Source organism: Anabrus simplex, chromosome 2 (assembly GCF_040414725.1).
Source record: "Anabrus simplex isolate iqAnaSimp1 chromosome 2, ASM4041472v1, whole genome shotgun sequence".
Lineage (NCBI taxonomy): Eukaryota > Metazoa > Arthropoda > Insecta > Orthoptera > Tettigoniidae > Anabrus > Anabrus simplex.
The window spans coordinates 857108183-857127104 of record NC_090266.1 but is presented as its reverse complement, the minus strand read 5'-3'; the positions used below and the strand labels follow the sequence as shown (position 1 = coordinate 857127104).

Below are 18922 nucleotides of genomic sequence, written 5' to 3'. Positions count from 1 at the left end.
CACATCTACAGTAACATACACAAGCTTTATTTGGGAAAGATGTAGGAAAGATTACATTAAGAATTTGGAAATCCTACAAAAAAAGAGCCATCAAAATCATGTATGAATTCCCCTTCTTCAAACCGCCATATGAAGTTTTTTCAAAGTCAAATATTCTGCCATTCCATAAACAAATTGCATTTTCATCAGCAGTCTTTATGTATAAGCTAGACAGGAAATTAACCCATTCTACTGTTAACTTCTCCCATTTTAGTGAAATTCATGGATATGAAACTAGAGGATCATTAAGGATATATCCCTCTCACTCTAATTCAGTAAAGTATGGAGTGAAAGGCATGGAATCATCAATGTTTAGGGAATATAATGTGTTGCCTCCTATTATAAAGAACTCTAAATCGGTTATATGTTTCAAGAAAAAACTGAAGGAATATTACTCTTTTACAGATATCTTAATACAATCTCTATATAACTTGCTTTAATTAATACAATAATATATATATATTGTCCAGATTTAATATATTACAGCCGTGCAATATCTGAATATATTTCTGAAAATCTATGATGCTAACATGTTAAAAAATCAATGTCTTTTTATCCGAAAATGTACTTGTCACTTTACAGAAAAAGCTATTCTATACGAAATGTAATTATGGTGTCGCCTTAAGAAAAGTATGTACTGTATGGTCCCTGTCACCAACCAGAGGCTCATGGGACCTTTTGTCAGCAGCAAATAATAATAAAGACATATACCTTACCGTGCTCCTCACTTAAGGGGATACCTGCGCATAAACCATGGCTTCATCTGCATGTGCATGCGTATAGTCCTTAGGCTCGTAGCACACTATCCAGTGTGCTCCCTGCATTGTCAGTGGAAACTAACAGCTGTCAATGTAACGGAACTTCGGTATAGGTTGAATTCCTTCGATCGATTGATGAAAACAGGTCGAAACAAAGGAAATTATTTTTAATTATCCATAAAAACACGACTATGCATTAGAACCGGATGTTCACGTGCTAATGTACTCCTTGGAGCCCACCGCCACTGACAGGAAGTATACGCAGGACAGACGACTGGCTGTGAATGACGTCCACGTTACCCGACGATCGCTCAGGCTGAATGTTCTCACAATTCGCATCTAATTTAGTTCTATTGAATGGAAAAATGAAAATCCTCAGCCTGTTTCCAGTCATTCGACCGGGTCAGGAATGGAATGAACGAAGGTCCCATCCAGCGGCGAGGATAGGAATTGTGCCGGCTGCCGAAGACTGTCGCATTCCTCTGACAGATGAAATGAAATGATACTGGAGAGTGTCGCTGGAATGAAAAATGACAGGGAAAACCGGAATACCCGGGGAAAAAGCTATCCCGGCTCCGCTTGTCCAAAACAAATCTCATATGGAGTGACTGGGATTTGAACCACGGAACCCAGCGGTGAGAGTCTGGCGCGCTGCCGCCTGAGCCACGGAGGCTAAGTTCTACGGAATACAGAAAGAAAAATAAATTAATGATTTATCAGCACTTCATTTCGTCCCTTCTTGTGAGATGTTATCTATCCTAGTCCATAGTCTGACCTCTCTAGGTCAATAGCTTCACTTCATTCTCGTCCCTTCTGGTGTGAAATGCCGTATGGCTTTTAGTGCCGGGAGTGTCCGAGGACATGTTCTGCTCGCCAGATGCAGGTCTTTTGAATTGACGTCCGTAGGCGACCTGCGCGTCCTGATGAGGATGAAATGATTATTAAGACGACACATACACACAGCCCCCGTGTCAGCGAAATTAACTAATGATGGTTAAAATTCCCGAACCTGCCGGAAATCGAACCCGGGACCCCTGTCATCAAAGTACGCTAACCATTTAGCCATGGAGCCGGACGTCTCTTCTAGTTAGAGGTTGTCTATCCTAGTAAACAGTCTGATCTCTAGGACAACCACTTCATTTCATTCTCGTCACTTCTAGCGAGAGCTGGTCTTGTAGCAGCTATACAGAGAATAGCTGACACTGGAAATGTCATGCCCAGGCGAGAAGCTGGTAGGCCTAGTCGTGATCTTCGTGTCAGCCTCGTGTCGGTAGATTTTTTTTTTTGCTATGGGCTTTACGTCGCACCGACACAGATAGGTCTTATGGCGACGATGGGATAGGAAAGGCCTAGGAGTTGGAAGGAAGCGGCCGTGGCCTTAATTAAGGTACAGCCCCAGCATTTGCCTGGTGTGAAAATGGGAAACCACGGAAAACCATTTTCAGGGCTGCCGATAGTGGGATTCGAACCTACTATCTCCCGGACGCAAGCTCACAGCCGCGCGCCTCTACGCGCACGGCCAACTCGCCCGGTGTCGGTAGATTTACTGGCATGTAAAATAACTCCCGCGGGACTAAATTCCGGCACCTCGGCGTCTCCGAAAACCGTAAAAGTAGTTAGTGGGACGTAAAAGCAAGTAGCATTATTAAAAGGTACTGATCCCTTTTCAGTAGAGTCGAACTTTTATTACTTTTATAGTAGATAATTCAAAGAATTTTCTTCCGAATCTTTTCAGGGTCATTCTTGTAAGATTGGTAATACTGATTTCACACAGTACATCCATATTCACTGTTGGGTTTTAGGTCCAACTTGACGGATATCTTCGTTGTGACTGATCAAGCTCTCTGCAATATGACTACTTGGCCGAAGGTCATTATTCCCGGTGTCGACGGAGAAACCGTCTATTCGCTGGACAAGGCATCTTTCCAGGTGCGACTAGAAGAATTTCGGTAAGTTTATTTTAGAGATATTCCATTTACAGTACTTTAATCCATATATAGTAAAATAAAATATCTGACACTATGATCCCGGACCACAAGTGGCCCTCGAGGTCTGCCTTTGTGGTCCTCTGAGACAAAAATGCATTTGGTAAAAGTGACCATTTGACCACGAAGGACGGAAATAATCACTCTTTGGTTGAGAACCACAGAGGAAGGCTACTTCCGCTGCAGAAGTTTTGTAATAAAAGCGTACATTTCGTAGTCAACGTCTCTGGACTGCCCACTGCACGTACTCTGTGCGACGTCCGGTTATGCAGACATCAACATCGTAGACATGTTTACTATGAGAATGTGTCAGTGTAGAGAATTGAGTGAGCTAGAACGGGGCATAATTGTAGGGGCCCACAAGTTCAGACATTCCGTCAGAGAAATTTCACGGGAATTACACGTACCCAGATTCACTGTAAGCAATGTTATTGCGAAGTGGAAAGTTCAGGGAAGCACCGATCCAATCATCGTTCTATCTGGCGCAGGAAATGAAATTACAGGACAATCAAACTCTGAAGCGTACTGTACGAACCAATCGTCAGATATCCTTGTCAACTATTGCAGAGGACTTCCGTTACAGGTCAGGAATAGAGGTCAGTGATAGAACGATTCGTCGAGAGGCGATAGGACTAGGTTTTGAGCATAGTGTTGCTCCCCGGAAACCAATTATACGAACGACAATACTACGTTGCTTAGATTGGTACAAACAAAGTCGTCATTCGTCTATGGAGCAGTGGAAGAAGATTTTATGGAGTGACGAGTCACGGTATATACTGTGGCACTCAATGGGCGTGTATGAATCTAGTGGATGCCTGGTGATCGGTATTTACCCGAGTTTGTTGTGGTGACAATGACATTTGGAGGAGGTGGTGTGATGGTCTGGCACTATTTTTCCTGGTTTGGGCTCGTATTTTAGTTTTTTTCGATGAAATAATGAAAACAGGTTTTTCGAAAGTTATGTTATACAGTAGCATGCTTCCCACACTGTCAACAGTTTGAAATAGTACTTTTTTCTGTATCAGCATGATGATGCTCTTGTCCACAAAGCAAGGACAACTGGACCGTAATTCGAAGAAAATTAGGTGTAGGTCCTGGTCTGGCCTGCTCAAAACCCTGACCTGGACCCAATCGAATATCTTTGGGATGAACTGAAACGTCGCTTGCGTGCCAGGTCAATTCGCCCAACAACAATTATTCACCATGTTTCAGGAATAACGGAAACAAATTCCACTTCGCGATGACTGTATAACCTTGGCTGATAAGCTAACCTATTGGGCGAGCTCATATCTCAACAACTGCTCGGAGATTCACATACACAGTCGTACATATTGCCAGCATGCTACTATAATTCAACACACACATCAGATTCACTGGCCTGACATTTATTTCACGGCAATTCTGATTCTCAATAATATCTCATAATACAATCACAGGTCTATTCTCGCTTCACACAATTCTTATAAAATCTCCAGGCATGCAATCTGCCCGCATAATTGACTTCATATTTCAGCATGCACTAAATTCTCATGTATATCTTGTAATCCCATCAGCCTTTCTCATTACAAATCAGGGTTCGATTCCCTCTCAAATCATTGTTCAAAACAGTTTCCAACCCACATTAGAAGAATCTATTCTAGTCAACGGTGCATATACAGCTCCACACGTCTCACAGCTCCTGTAATACATGCAGCATGCATCCTTTCTGTCACTAATCTATCTGAAAGGAAAAATAAAATTTAGTCACGACGCCGCGAGTGTGTAACTCGGGAGGTTGATGATTTTGGCAATCTATTCCTTCTATCTCTATCAAACAATAACACAGGAATAACCTTAAGCTACATAACATGCATAATTCACACAAATCAAATCAAATACATACTAACATTTTCCTCAATATCCCATCTAGCTAATTATAAAAGTCAAATAAATAAAAAGAAGACATGCGATCCCATCCTGTCCGTAATACAGCATCACAAATATAAAATGAACACATGCCGCCAGGCAAAAATTACATTACAGAAAATCCCTAATCTAAGCCTCACTAGTATTAATCGTAATTCATAAAACATGCCATTTAATTATAATACATGCATCTTATTTTGGCAACTCCCTGGACATTGGTAGCAGCTCATATCCCTACTCCTATGGGGTCTACTCCTTCTTCAACAGGTTTTCAACACGTGGAAACAATCTTCTTTCTTCTAAAGGCGATGCCATCTTCTTGAGGTTAGTTCCTGTATAACAGCAACACATACGATTCTGGTAAATATTTCTTCACCGCTCTCCGTGCACGTTGCCGAATAAACCCTTTGTCAGCCGAAATTAATGCCAAAATTAATACAACAACACAAATCGCACGTAATATTCACTGTACAATAAAAGTTAAGGGTTTAAATACAGTCATTGTAAGCGGCTCACGGTTCGATACGAATAGTCTTTCGCGATACGCGACCGGCCCGAAAGTACAATGCGGATGAGCGTCCCTCACTCAATTACCAGCCTGTGGCTAATATTACCGTCTGTTTCTTTAATGTAAGAACTTGCGACATAGCGCACTTGGCGACTTTCAACTACACCCAGTTTACGTAGCACTGTTCACAAAAATAAATTCTGCCCACGTGGCAGCAATTACGCGTCCCGCGCACGCTGTAGTACGACACTGATGCTCACGCACAGATAAAGGAGAAGTACGGAACGACGTTCACTTCATAACAAAACACCCAGAAAGAAGGACGCTCCCGACAAGTGGTGCGCTTAAGTAACTTATCCAACGCCGTTGTGGCTAGGGGATTCCCAGTATGTTCAAATACTCAACCAATCAGAGTTCTTGTGACACACAATGACTTTATGCTTTACTAATATTAATATCAGATGCACTCAAGACAACCAAATTACGGCTCAAATAATTGTTATAACTTATTCCTTACTATTTTTCGCTCTCAGACCTGTGGAAAACCCTCAAATAACAGAATAGACTTCTCTTTCTCGCTGTGCAAATCACACAAATATCAATGTTGGTCAACCTGGGATTTTAATTCTGCGCGGTCCAGAATTCATATTAGCCATACCCTCCCTTCCTAATTGGCTGAACACTCCTCGTGGCCAACGAATTCTACACGTGCCGGGATGTGCTAACTCTTGGTAAAGCTGAACGTTTTCCACGGTTGCAGGCAAGCTCCGCGAAACATACAGCGACATTACGACTCGAAGACTTCCGGTCTCAACTGTTCTGTAATCTGCTACTTTTCCAATGCTTGACTGAAATTCACTTTTATATAATTATTTGTTATGCCAAATATATGACTAATATCTCAGGGTACGGCTCATCACCTATGTTGAAGACTCAATTTAGAAGGTGTAAAATTTGATTGTACTAATGGGTTCACTTCTTTGATTTTGAAAAAGTAATTGATTGGCAATTGAACATACCTGTACTTCAATAGTTTTCAAATTCTACACGTTTTAATTCCGCAGATGGCCCCTACTTGGATATTTTCTCCCTTTCAACATCATTAATAAATATGTATATACCTAACCTCAATTTTTATTGATAACACCTATGGTAATAATTATAAATGCATTCAGCAAGTATCATATACAATCATTACTATCGATAAACAAGAGTGTACGAGTTGGATAAAATATATGGAAAGAATAAGAGCGTTGGAGAAGATAACTGATATGAAAAGCTTAATCTATCTGCAATGTCACCGTTACTTATGAAAGGGGTCATTATATTTATCGTATACTCACAGTTGGACTAGATATCAAAAAATATATATGTCACTTTTTATATAATCTGCATGAGGAGAAGTTTATGTCAAGAGATTATTTCTTTGTATGGACTGAGGTTACTAGCCCACTTTGCCAATGTACAGAAACATCCAAATTTTATATCACTATGTACGCTTAAGGTATTTTTAGGGAGAAAATAAATTTTGATTTTCATAAGTTTTATTTGTAGCAACATCTTTCACAACTTTCCCTGGTAATATTTTACATTTTCCTGGTTCATTTTCATACGAAAAAATATTTTGAAAACACACGTTTACTGTTTTTTCTGTATTCTTGGGGGAATCTAAAGCTGTGCATTCACTCCTAACCTCGATTTCTTAACTTCCCTTTAAGTACCACTTTCCACAAACAATTTAATCCAGTGTCAATTCACAGGCATCACCCAGTTTATCCTATAATCTTAATTTTATCATAAGAAGTACAGGTTGTAAGTTTTTGTTTAGTATAAATCAAATCATAAATTTTTCGGGATAAAGTAGCATTGAACATTTAATAAACATGATGGAAATTAAATAACCGCAATTGCGAAGCAGTCCCAATACTCTGCTACTATCAGTTCACAAATAGCAGAAAGCAACAGACAACCTTAATCAAAGAGTTTAAACTACTCTACCAACGAGGGAAAGAGACTGGTTCTTGAAGCTGCTTAAAGGAAAAAGCAGTTTATCCCATCCCTATAACCGTAATTGTGAAGCAGTCGTAACACTCTGCTACTATCAGTTCACAAATAGCAGAAAGCGGAAGCAGTCACAACTTCAAGCAAAGAGTTTCAACTGCTCTACCAATTAGGGAACGAGACGGCTTCTTGAAGCTGCTATTTTGAAGTTGCTTCGCGGATGAAGCAGAAGCAGGTTGAAACTCCTTCAAAAAAAGCAGTTTATCTTTGCAATTTGCTTTACATCGCACCGACACAGTTAGGTTTTATGGCGACGATGGGAGAGGAAATGGCTAGGAGTGGGAAGGAAGCGGGCGTGGCCTTGATTAAGGTACAGCCCTAGCATTTGTCTGGTGCAAAAATGGGAAACCACGAAAAACCGTCTTCAGAGATGCCGACAGTGTGGTTCGAGCCCACTATCTCCCGGATGCAGCTGACAGCTGAGCGCCCATAACCGCACGGCCAACTCCTCCGGTAAAAAAGCAGTTTATCCCATCCCTAATTGACAGAGCTAAACATCCTGTTGCCTCAACTACCAACACTTCTTATCACGCCAGGCCTGACAGAAGCCATATGACACCCGTTTGGGGCTTCCGCGCTCTGTGAACAGAAGTGGGAAGTCTTAGACTATACTCCCTTTTATAGGAATAAAAATTTCTGTTCACATAACAGAGGGCTCTAATGTCACCCGGATGTTTGGGAGGTCTCAGTGTCAGTGGAAAGGTACAAGTGCCAAGTGTGTGTGTTTTATAGGTCATGACTGATCGTGTGGACTGAGGTACACAAAGATGGAAGCAGTTGTCAAAAGAAGCCACGCATCCACCTACACTGCTTCAAGAAGACTACTCGCAAAGGTACGTTGCCAGAATTCTAGGAGTTGTTCCGAACACGATTTGGCATCTGTGGAATCGCTTCCATGAGACTAGAAATATTGTCAAGTGCCGTAACACGGGCCACCAAAGAAGAACAACTCCAGGGCAGGTCCCTTTTATGCATCTGCAAGCTCTACAATACTGCCAAGTTACAGTATACAGGGTTTATCTAAACATTTATAATTATCGTCGGGGATGATTTATCCGTGGGGACACATAAGAGGTGTGGTGTACGCTACTCCGGTTAACGGCATCACCGACGTGGAACAGCGTATCACTAGTGCCTGCGAAGCTGCTGCACAAGACCCAGGTATCGCCAGACCATGTTGAGGCTGCCAAGGAGCATGGTCAATGTACGTCCTACAACACCGTCGCATGTAAGTGAGTAACAATGCATTGTAGCACATACGTTCATATTTTCTTGCTTTGATCTCCCCTCCCTCCCCAATATTTGTTACACGGAATCGTCGTTTGCGCGTACGACGTAGACCCGGCGAGCGCTGTCTCGTAGAGTGCATTCGTCCAAGACATACTCGCCCCACCCCAAGCTTTATGGTCTGGGATGCGATGAATTACAACTCTCGTTCACTTTTGGTGTTTGTGGAGGGAACACTGACCAGCGCTCGACACGTGCAGAATGTTGTAAAACCCGTTATTTTGCCATTCTTGCGACAAGAAGGTAATGTGTTGTTCCAACAGAATAATGCTTGCCCACACACTGCGCGTGAAACTCAACGTGCTCTGCAAGACGTGCAGCAACTTCCCTGGCCAACACGATCTCCGGACTTGTCTCCTATCGAACACGTGTGGGATATGATAGGACGAAAACTGACACGTGCGAAAGTCAACCCACAACTCTTGCAGAACTACGTGAACATGTCAAGCAGGCGGGGAATAATGTATCCCAAGACAGTATTTGCCATTTGTATGATCGAATGGATGCCAGAATCAGCACCTGCATTGCCGCCCGTGGAGGATATACCACGTACTAGTATGGGTGATTCGGCATGGATCGACACCTGGTACCTCAGCACCGCTTGAGCTACTGACCTGTAAATGTAATCGTTTCATGTACTCCATATGCACTGTTTCAAAAATGAATCTTTAGTGAATTGGAGAAATCTAAGAGGGTGTACTAATTTTTTTCTTTTTCCGGAAGTGTATAATGGCCATGATCGAACAAATAGCAAACTTCGACCCAGAATGGCTAAGAAATATCTCACTGAAAATCGGACGAATCATAAAATGACTGCCTGTAGCCGATACTTGGAAACTAAGCCAACAGATTATTGTTGATTAATGATGTTCACATATCAGTTATAAAGCGCAGGTTGAAAGAGGTGGATTAATTATGTGACCACCGTAGCTAGAAACCGGTATAAAACAGTAAATCAAAATTTATTTCCGAAACACTGTAAGTTGACTAACAACGAATATGTTTATGGGATGAGGGAAGCAAGTTCAATATAGCATCCCCTGATAGTATCAGTGTAACACGCCAGCAGGTCGCTGCGAGGTGACGGGGAGATGGTGTGAGGAAGAAACTCCCTTACAGGTGCCATGTATCGATTTGTGTACAACATCATACTCAGCGAACATATGTTAACATATACAAGGAACACGTGCCGCGAACCTGCCTTCTTTTTTTTTTGCTGCTAATTGCATTACGTCGCACCGACACAGATACGTCTTATGGCGACGATGGGACAGGAAAGGGCTAGGAGTGGGAAGGAAGCGGCCGTGGCCTTGATTAAGGTACAGCCCCAGCATTTGCCTGGTGATAAAATGGGAAACCACAGAAAACCATTTTCAGAGCTTCCGAGAGTGGGGTTCGAACCTACTACCTCCCGAATACTGGATACTGGCCGCACTTAAGCGACTGCAGCTATCGAGCTCGGTCCTGCTTTCTTCAACAGGATAATAATATGAGGCATCACTTAATATGTGTGTAAGGATTCTTGAAGGAAGCCGTGATAATAATTTGGCAGTGACCTTGTAGAAGTCGGAATTCAAACACAAGTTGAGACTTCACAAAAGAGAATGTATAGGAGGATAAAGCACAGAAATAATTAATCGTATTAAATACTAATGCTAATGTGTTAAAGAACAAATATACTTTTTCGAAGTTCCTTCCCTTGGTTTATGGTTGTCGAGAAACGTATGAACCCTGCAGTTGAGAATTTTATCTTCTGATAAACAATATGTTATGCATAACGATCACTTAACAAGCTTCGACCCAGAAATGCCTAAGAAATACAGTATCTCGCTGAAAATCGGAAGAGTCATAAAATGACTGTTTGTTTGTAGCCGATATTTGGAAACTAAGCGAACAAATTATTGACGATAATCACAAACAGGGAATTCTCAAACTGCGACTAGAGTGTCATGTATTATTTAATACAGAATGTCAAAGAACATCATCTGTCTAACGTTCTCGACCATTAATGCTGCTCATTTATTTCCTTTCCAGTTATAATTTTAAAATAATATTCATTTCCACATATGTCGTGGCCAGACTGTTTAATATAACACACCTTCATTGAATACACCTTCCTCCCCTAATTAAGAATGCTATTGTGTGCGGGACGGTAACATCGATATTTGGTCCTTTGAAACAACAATCACCATCCTCAAAAAAATGTGTTTAGAATACGAAGGAACAAAGCGACACACCGCGTCTGTTCAATGACTCTTTCTTATCTTCTTCTTATTAATTCTTTCGATATTCTGTTACGGTCGTACGTAGGAAGGCACATTCCATTTCTAAGTGAATTGGATCCATTGCAAGATACAGCGATTCTTTAGTACAGTGCCCTAAAGTTTGCCTTCACTTATTTCATGCAGCCCAATGAAAGTGGCTTACGTCAATTTTCCAGGGATCTAATAACTTTCATATCAGTCCTGATTCCCGATGATTAAAGAAACTTACAGTGAATTAGAGATTACAGAACGAGTTTTATAAATCAGCAAACATAGTTTACGATCCTAACGATCATTTATTTTCCTTACAATACATTCAGAAAAGAAGTGTTAGGGTCAGTGTCTGTCTGAATAGTGTCTAGTCCAGTGTGTTTGGGTTAGGTGGGTGAAGAGTCCTTGGAACTTCAAAAGAGATGAATTACCATTGCACCGAGCAAGTGGCTGCGGGGATTGAATCACGTAGCTGTCGGCTTGAATTCGGGTGATAGTGGGTTCGAACTACACTGTCGACATCCCTGAAGATGGTTTTCCACGGTTTCTCATTTTCACATCATGCTGTACCTTAATTGATGCTTCCCTGTCCCATCTTCGCCATAAGACCTATCTGTGTTGGTAGCAAATGGCAAAAAATATTAAAAATTATTATTGCAACTACTTAATTGAGTATGGAAGCTAGAAATAGATATGGCCTTCATCACCACCATTAAACTTCAGTTTTTGATTATTTTTGTGCTAGGAAGCGTTTACTGGACTTCTGTGCCTATGTGGGATTAGCAGTTAAAAGAATAAGACTATTTATCGATAAACGTGGAAGGGTAGAGGCGCCGGATCCATGTTATAAAAAGAAATGGCGTATGGCTTTTAGTGCCGGGAGTGTCCGAAGACAAGTTTGGCAAGTCTTTTGATTTGACACCCGTAGGCGACCTGCGTGTCGTGATGAGGATGAAATTATGATGAAGATGACAAATACACCCAGCCCCCGTGCCAGCGAAATTAACCAATGATGGTTAAAATTCCCGACCCCGCCGGTAATCGAACCCGGGACCCTTTTGATCAAAGAACAGCACGCTAACTATTTAGCCATGGAGCCGGACACCAGATCCATAAGAGGCTATCGCTATATCATAACAGACTTTGGATTCACGAAATGTGCTGGGAATGTGTGAGTATTCCGTGGTCTTTTTATTATACGCTGCTCTATAATGAACTACGTACCACTATACCTAGGATGGAGAAAGTGAAATCTGTCTGCAAACGAATAAGAGTACAGAATCTCCGGGATGAGAAAATTAGAAATAAATGGAAATGATTAGCTAAAATTTACAGAGAATAAACAGTAGGTTCAGGACATAGAAAGAGAATGGGTGGCATAGGAGGATGCTGTAGTAGAATCAGCAAGGAAATAACTAGGAACAAATCTGTGTAAAGATGGGAAAAACCGAACATCTTGGTGGAATGATGAAGTCAGGACAGCTTGTAAACTTAAAAAGGCGTACCTAAAATGGGCCCAAACAAGAATTGATGCAAAATGGGAATCGTACATAGATGAAAGAAACAGAGCGAAACATAATATGTTTATAGGCATGATATAGGCTTTTGGGCTTATACCGTGTCAAGGAAATAAGGTGAAATTCTGTACGTTTCACGGAGAACTTTGCTATGCGTCTTCAGAAGACGAAGGAAGAGAAGTCTTCCTCGTGAACAGCCGAGATTTTCTTCTGAAGACGCAGAGCAAAGTTCTCTGCGAAACGTAAAAGTATTCACGTTAGTATTTTCTTGACACGACATACGCTCAAAAGCCTATATCATACCTATAAGTACGGCCCATAAAAGTATCATTGGTAACATATTATTATTATTATTATTATTATTATTATTATTATTATTATTATTATTATTATTATTATTATTATTATTATTATTATTATTACGGGGATACCCGTGGAGCAGAAAGAGGTTAAAGAAGGTGCTGGGGTGAATGGGTCTATCTACAATATCAAAATTAATTTAAAACTTTAACCAAGGTTATATTTCTTTAGAATTTCAAAAATCAACAAGTAACAACATAACAGGTACAATTAGCAATCTTGAAATAAGACTAGGAAAATCCAAGATTAGTGATTTTTACAGATTCTGGGCTTCAAGCCCCTAGTGTTACAACTCCAGAGATACCGGATCCAGCTTACAACTTCAATTCAAACAAGGAATCATTTACTCAAGGGCAGAAATCCCCTAATTCAAGAGCACTTGCTCCCAAAATACAATATCTAGCTTTCCAGAGGCACTCATTACTCTTAAAAAATTTTGGAAAAAGAGCTAACAGGCTCTCAGTTTCTTACGGCCCACTCAAGGTAACATTACATCAAAATTTACAATCTCTGGCCACTCAACGCACAGCTTACAAATTGAAAATAATTTTATAGAGGGGTATCTAGTACCCAACCTACAGGGCCTTTACGAAACAGAACAGGTTAAGTAAACGGCCCGAACACAAACTGAATGGAGGCGTACACTGCGCTCCTAGATAATGAAAAAATTAAAATTCCACAGGGCTCTCGGCCGATGAAACAGGGGCTATTCCCAAACTACTGAGGTGGCTCGCATGGAAATTACTTTGACACATTACAGGAGAACACAGTTACAAAAACGTAGTCACCTCAAACCAAGATGAAGGGGAGCTTGAGAGGGTAACTCATTCTCTATCCCCGATTTACAGTTAAAGATTTGATGAAGTTTTTACATTAGCCGAAAGAAAAGTTACCTTTTAGAAAAGTATGTTACATAATTGAGGATTCGGACCTTCCCCTCGAATAAAGCTGCGGAGGTAGCTAGAAAGATTTTACGTGGCCATTACCTTATAGATGTTCTGTTGACCGAAGAAAGAGTCGGCCCCGCCTCCTGCCTTAACACACACAGTAAGACGATGATCAATTGACAAGGAAACATGAAAAGCCGCAGTTTATATACCCTCAGGGAAGGTTCGAGCGAATTCAAGACATAACCGGCCACACCCTCTCAATTTTATTGGTTACGTTCAAAAGTTACACTCATTAAGGCGCTTATTTTGAATGCGCGGCGTTGAGGTGTACCTCCCGGTATAATAAAGAATTTTAGAAAGGAAAGGAAAAAGAAAATGAGTAGTGTGTTGGATAATTCAGATGAACTCACAGTAGATCCCATGGAATCACTGGATAGATAAAAACATTATTCTGGAAATCTTTCTGTTGAAGTCGCGAACAACCGAGTACATGGGGAGGAGGACAACGATGGCAAAATTACTCACTTGGGAGTGGAAAGGGTGGTAGGTAAAATACTGTATATTGTCATAAAGCAGCAGAAATAGATGAAATTAGATCTGAAATGGTGAAATATAGTGAGAAGGTAGTGATGAAATGGCTGCATAGAGTAATAAGATCAGCATGGGATATTAGTAAGGTAATTTCTGACTGGGCGAATGCGCACCTGTCTACAGTGTAAGGGACAACAATTATGAGCTAATCATTATACCAGGCAAGAAGTACACTGGCATTTTTGAAAGGAGGATGCGATCAATGATTATGAGTAAGTTGGACTTAAACCAATGTGGGTTCAGATTACAGAGGGGCTGTTGGGTCAGATTTTCAGTATCTGGGGTTCTCTTTCAACACATCATGAATTTTGTTTGGAAACACACTCGCCAACCACTCTCGCCACATTCCTCAGTTTTCTAATTGCACCCGATATTGACATAGACGCATGGATGACCAATCCAGAAGTTTCCACCTTCCTTATACAGCTTGAAATCTAACTAAAATGTCTTGTGATTTATACTATCGAAGAAGCTTCCTTCGAGCCTTGAAACACACTCATGGACTCGGGCACGGACGCTGCATTTTCAGGAGAAAATGCTTCGAACCCCGAAATGACTGCTTCAAAATTTTCTATCCTCGTTCGCAATCTAGTAATCACTGGCTGTGGATTTAAAGGCACATCCGATAACACTTTCTTGTAGCATAGAATGCGAGAGGGAGATTTCCTGAAAACGTTATTTTCGTAATTCGTTTCGACATACTTTCTCCTGGAAATAACACCACAGGAAATATTCTTGTGTCGTTAAGTCCATTGATCTTGGCGGCCACATATTCTTCGAGATCACTCTGTTCTAAAACAACTTGCTGATCAGAGCAAGAGGCTCCAGTTTTCGTGTGACAATAACCCTGAGTTAGCTCAAAGTCGTCTCTTTGCTCGACAAGTTGCTGGAAAATGTCCTTTTACTGTGTTCATCATAACCGAGAAAAAGACTGGATCGGCTATTCGGTTTGCCGAGACTGCACACCAAACACCGAACTTCTGTGGGTGCAGGAGTCTTTTATGAATACCGTGTGGGTTAAGTGTGGCCCAAATCCGAGTATTTTGAGACTTAACGTAACCAGTCAGATGGAACCAGGCCTCGTCTGTGAAACACGTCATGTTCAGAATCTCCGGTAACCGTTCAGTGAATTCCAATAACAATGTGCAGTGATGGACTCGTTTCTTCTTATCCGGCTACTGCAACTCGTGGATGGCAGTCGTATTTTGTGGCCTCAATTTCTTTACCTTGGTCGCTGTTTGACATATGGAATACAAATACTCCGCCTCCTGCGACAAATGGCGTAACGATTTCCTTTGAGACCGGAGCAAACATGTCTGAACATCTACTGCCACATCTGCCAAACCAGATGTGCAATGATTGCCAGACTCGCTCAACAAAGACCCAGTTGTTTCCAACTTTCTCACTATAGCCAATATCGTGTGTCTCTTAGGAGGATCTCTCCGGAACGCCCTTTGCGTGGCTACGATGGACTTCATAATCCAATATTTTTTCACTAAGAACATGCACTGAGGCAATGTGCACTGCATCTTGAACGAATGTATGATAAAAAAGCAATCAAAATTGAGAAAACAATAGTCGCTTAACAAAGAATAGCTTTCGTACTGTTGGCAATTATCGGTAACTGAATCCCCCCAGGGTTTCTTCACATTTATAAAGCAATCGCATCTTCCTATCTGCTATCAGACAGAAATGGGTTAGTTTTGAAAACCACCCGGTTTATATAAATCACCCTGTTTTAACCCCTAAGTAAGTATAATGATCCCCGTGGTGTACTTCCACACGTTCAACGCAGTAATTAAAACTGAGAAGACTTTTCCTCTTGGTGAAACATAAAGGCTAACTCTTCACCCAGTTCAACCTCATAGCATTGTCTGCTGTCCATCTCACGACACTGTCGAGGTCTTTTTTGCGTGCTGGCCTTTGGTCACAGGGCAGCGTCGGGAATTTTAACCATAATTGGTTAATTCCGCTGGCATGGGGGCTGGGTGTATGTGTCGTCTTTATCAGCATTTCATCCTCATCACAACGCGCAGGTCGCCTACGGTTGTCAATTTGAAAGACCTGCATTTGGCGAGCCAAACTTGTCCTCGGACACTCCCGGCACTAAATGCCATACGCCAATTTATTTATTTATTTATTTATTTATTTATTTATTTATTTATTTATTTATTTATTTATTTATTTATTTTGCAATCGCCCACAATCCTGTAACTTATTTACTACTCTATACAATTTAACATCATCTGCAAAAGTCCTTATCTGTGATTCCAGCTCTTTACATATATACATAAGAAAACATAAAGGTCCAATAATACTGCACTATGGAACCATCCTCTCAATTGTTGCAGAAACTGGACACCACCACCTGTCCTACTCAACCGGTCAATATTCTGATTGTGAATTTCTTCCACCAAAGGGACTTGAACCAGCTAACCACGATGTCAGACCTTTAATATTTGACGCCTTAATAATCATAACCACCAGGTGGGCTATTGAGAGAATGGTTCTCACACACGTTCATTGTGTACAGTGGAAAAATGGTACTGTGTGTAGGCAAGGCACGAAAGACATTCGTTACCATTACTGTATTAGGGGCATGATAGCCAAGTGTTATCGTGAATGGCTTCTCACCAAAGCGGCCGTGGTTCGAATTGCGGTCATTGTATTTCGGATATTTAGGATGAAAAGTCAGATTCCACGTAAAACTGGTCGAAATGTTAAAACAATAATAATATATTTTACGTCCCAATAACAACTTTTACGGTTTTCAGAGACGTCGACGTGCCGACATTTTCCCCAGCAGGAGTTATTTTACGTGCCCTAAAAATACCGACACGAGGCTGACGTCTTGGAGCATCTTCGAATATCACTAGACTGAGCCGGTATCGAACCCGCCAACGCTCTACCCCCTGAGCCACTCAGCCCAGCATGATGTCAACAGTAACACAAAATTTTAAGCGCGTGGGGTGTGACAGTGGCAACATGTTAGGGAACTGTTGGATCCGAGGGGCCACCCACAGACTCTCACTCAGACATGAGTCAAGGAGCAGTCCGCTCTACTAGAAATATTCCATTTTATTTCCCAGAAGAAGAGAAAAATTCACAAACACCTGTCTTTATCCGAACTAGAGACGCCTATATTTAGCAGAGACCGAGAAAGTTGGCCCAACGGTTACGGGCGCCCTGTTGTGAGCTTGCATTCGGGAGATAGTGGGTTCGAATCCCACGGTCGGCAACTCTGAAGATAGTTTTCCATGGTTTTCCATTTAATTCAGGCCACGGCCACTACCTTCCCACTCCTGGCCATTTCCTATTCCAGCGTAGCCATAAGACCTACCTGAGCCGATGCGACGTGAAGCAGATTGTTAAAAAAAACAGAGATAATAAAGCATGCGTGACATCCGTTATATATTTCCCCAGGGCTGTGTGGGAGATCCATTTAATTTAGAGCTGCAGCGGGAACCAACACGTAAATACGTGGAAACATAATTATATCGTTGGAATATAAAATCTAGTAGTTAAGGAGGACATGCCCATAGTGCTCATGTAAGAAAACTTCATTTGTTAAAGGAACGGATTTACTTCATCCTGTTCAACATTATCAGCGTTCTTCTGTCACTCATATCTTCCATCAGTTTGGTAGGGGTGGGGATTATTTCTTATCTTGCTACCTTCCCACGAAAGCGCAGTTCATACAACAAACTGCGCTCCATCAACATGCGTATGTACGAGGGAGGACCATGCTTTAAGCTTAGAAATATTCTAAGTTAGACATTGCTTCTTGTTTCAATATTTGTTTGTTATGGCCAAGCTGTGCCGGAAGATATTGAGCACCTCTGTACTTTATTGTATGAAAAGTTACACCATTCTCAAACCCTCTGATAGCATTTATATTGAGGAATTTACCACAACACGATCTGTATACATCTACCGTCACAGTAACACAATGATTACATTTACGCAATGAAACACCACTTTACGTCCTTATATTACAAGTTAATTTGTAATAACTTTTCGGGTCACTATCTGAAAGATTGTCTCTTAGGCAGTGTTGTTGTAATAATTCTTTTAGGGAGTACTGTTGAAATCACGCAGCTACCGTTAAATCACATGAGGCTCCAGATGGAGTTGTATTGTACACTTTCTGTGGCGTTTTATTCTAACAGGTGAGAGCACGACGCCTTCGCTATATTTGAAATAAGCGAATCACTGCATCGAAATTCTTGAAGTGCCGCATCATAAGTTCAGTGTGAACCAGCCAATTCACGGGCCAACTGCAAAATTTTGGTATTCACAATTCATATCACAGCAACCTTTTGTTGATTGTCCATAATTTTCAAGGAAGGCAAACAACAGAAAACAGGAAAACATCACACCAGTTATAAGAGGTTGGCTGAATTTTTGAATAATGAAAAATTGTACTTTAATTTCCAACAAACCGCAGTAAACTCCATGAAATTCACATTCTTTCCGTTTTAAACACAATGTAGCCATTACAAAAAAGTCTTAATCAAAAAACCATTGTTACAGCCAGATTCTACGGCTCATTTACTGCAGGAAACTTTAAAAAAGAATCGTCCAAATTATCACGTTCAGGAAATTACATATTTCCTTCTCCTCCTTCTTCTTCTTCTTCTTATTCCTCTTCTACCGCTTGTACAGCACCTGTCGGATCACCGGTGTGAATTTTGTTGCACATGTAGCCTATATTTCTCTCTGTTTTACGACCAGATGCGCTTCTTGACACCCAACCTATATGGCGG

The 18922-nt window shown here is 41.2% G+C and overlaps 1 protein-coding gene across 1 annotated transcript in view; it reads left to right on the top strand.

Moving 5' to 3' along the window:
* The window catches only part of LOC136863716 (uncharacterized), a 769999-nt gene that overhangs the window by 491465 nt on the left and 259612 nt on the right, over positions 1-18922 (top strand). The window contains exon 5 of the mRNA XM_067140074.2: positions 2600-2746. Coding sequence (XP_066996175.2) covers positions 2600-2746 — 147 coding nt within the window. The remainder of the gene's footprint in view (positions 1-2599; positions 2747-18922) is intronic.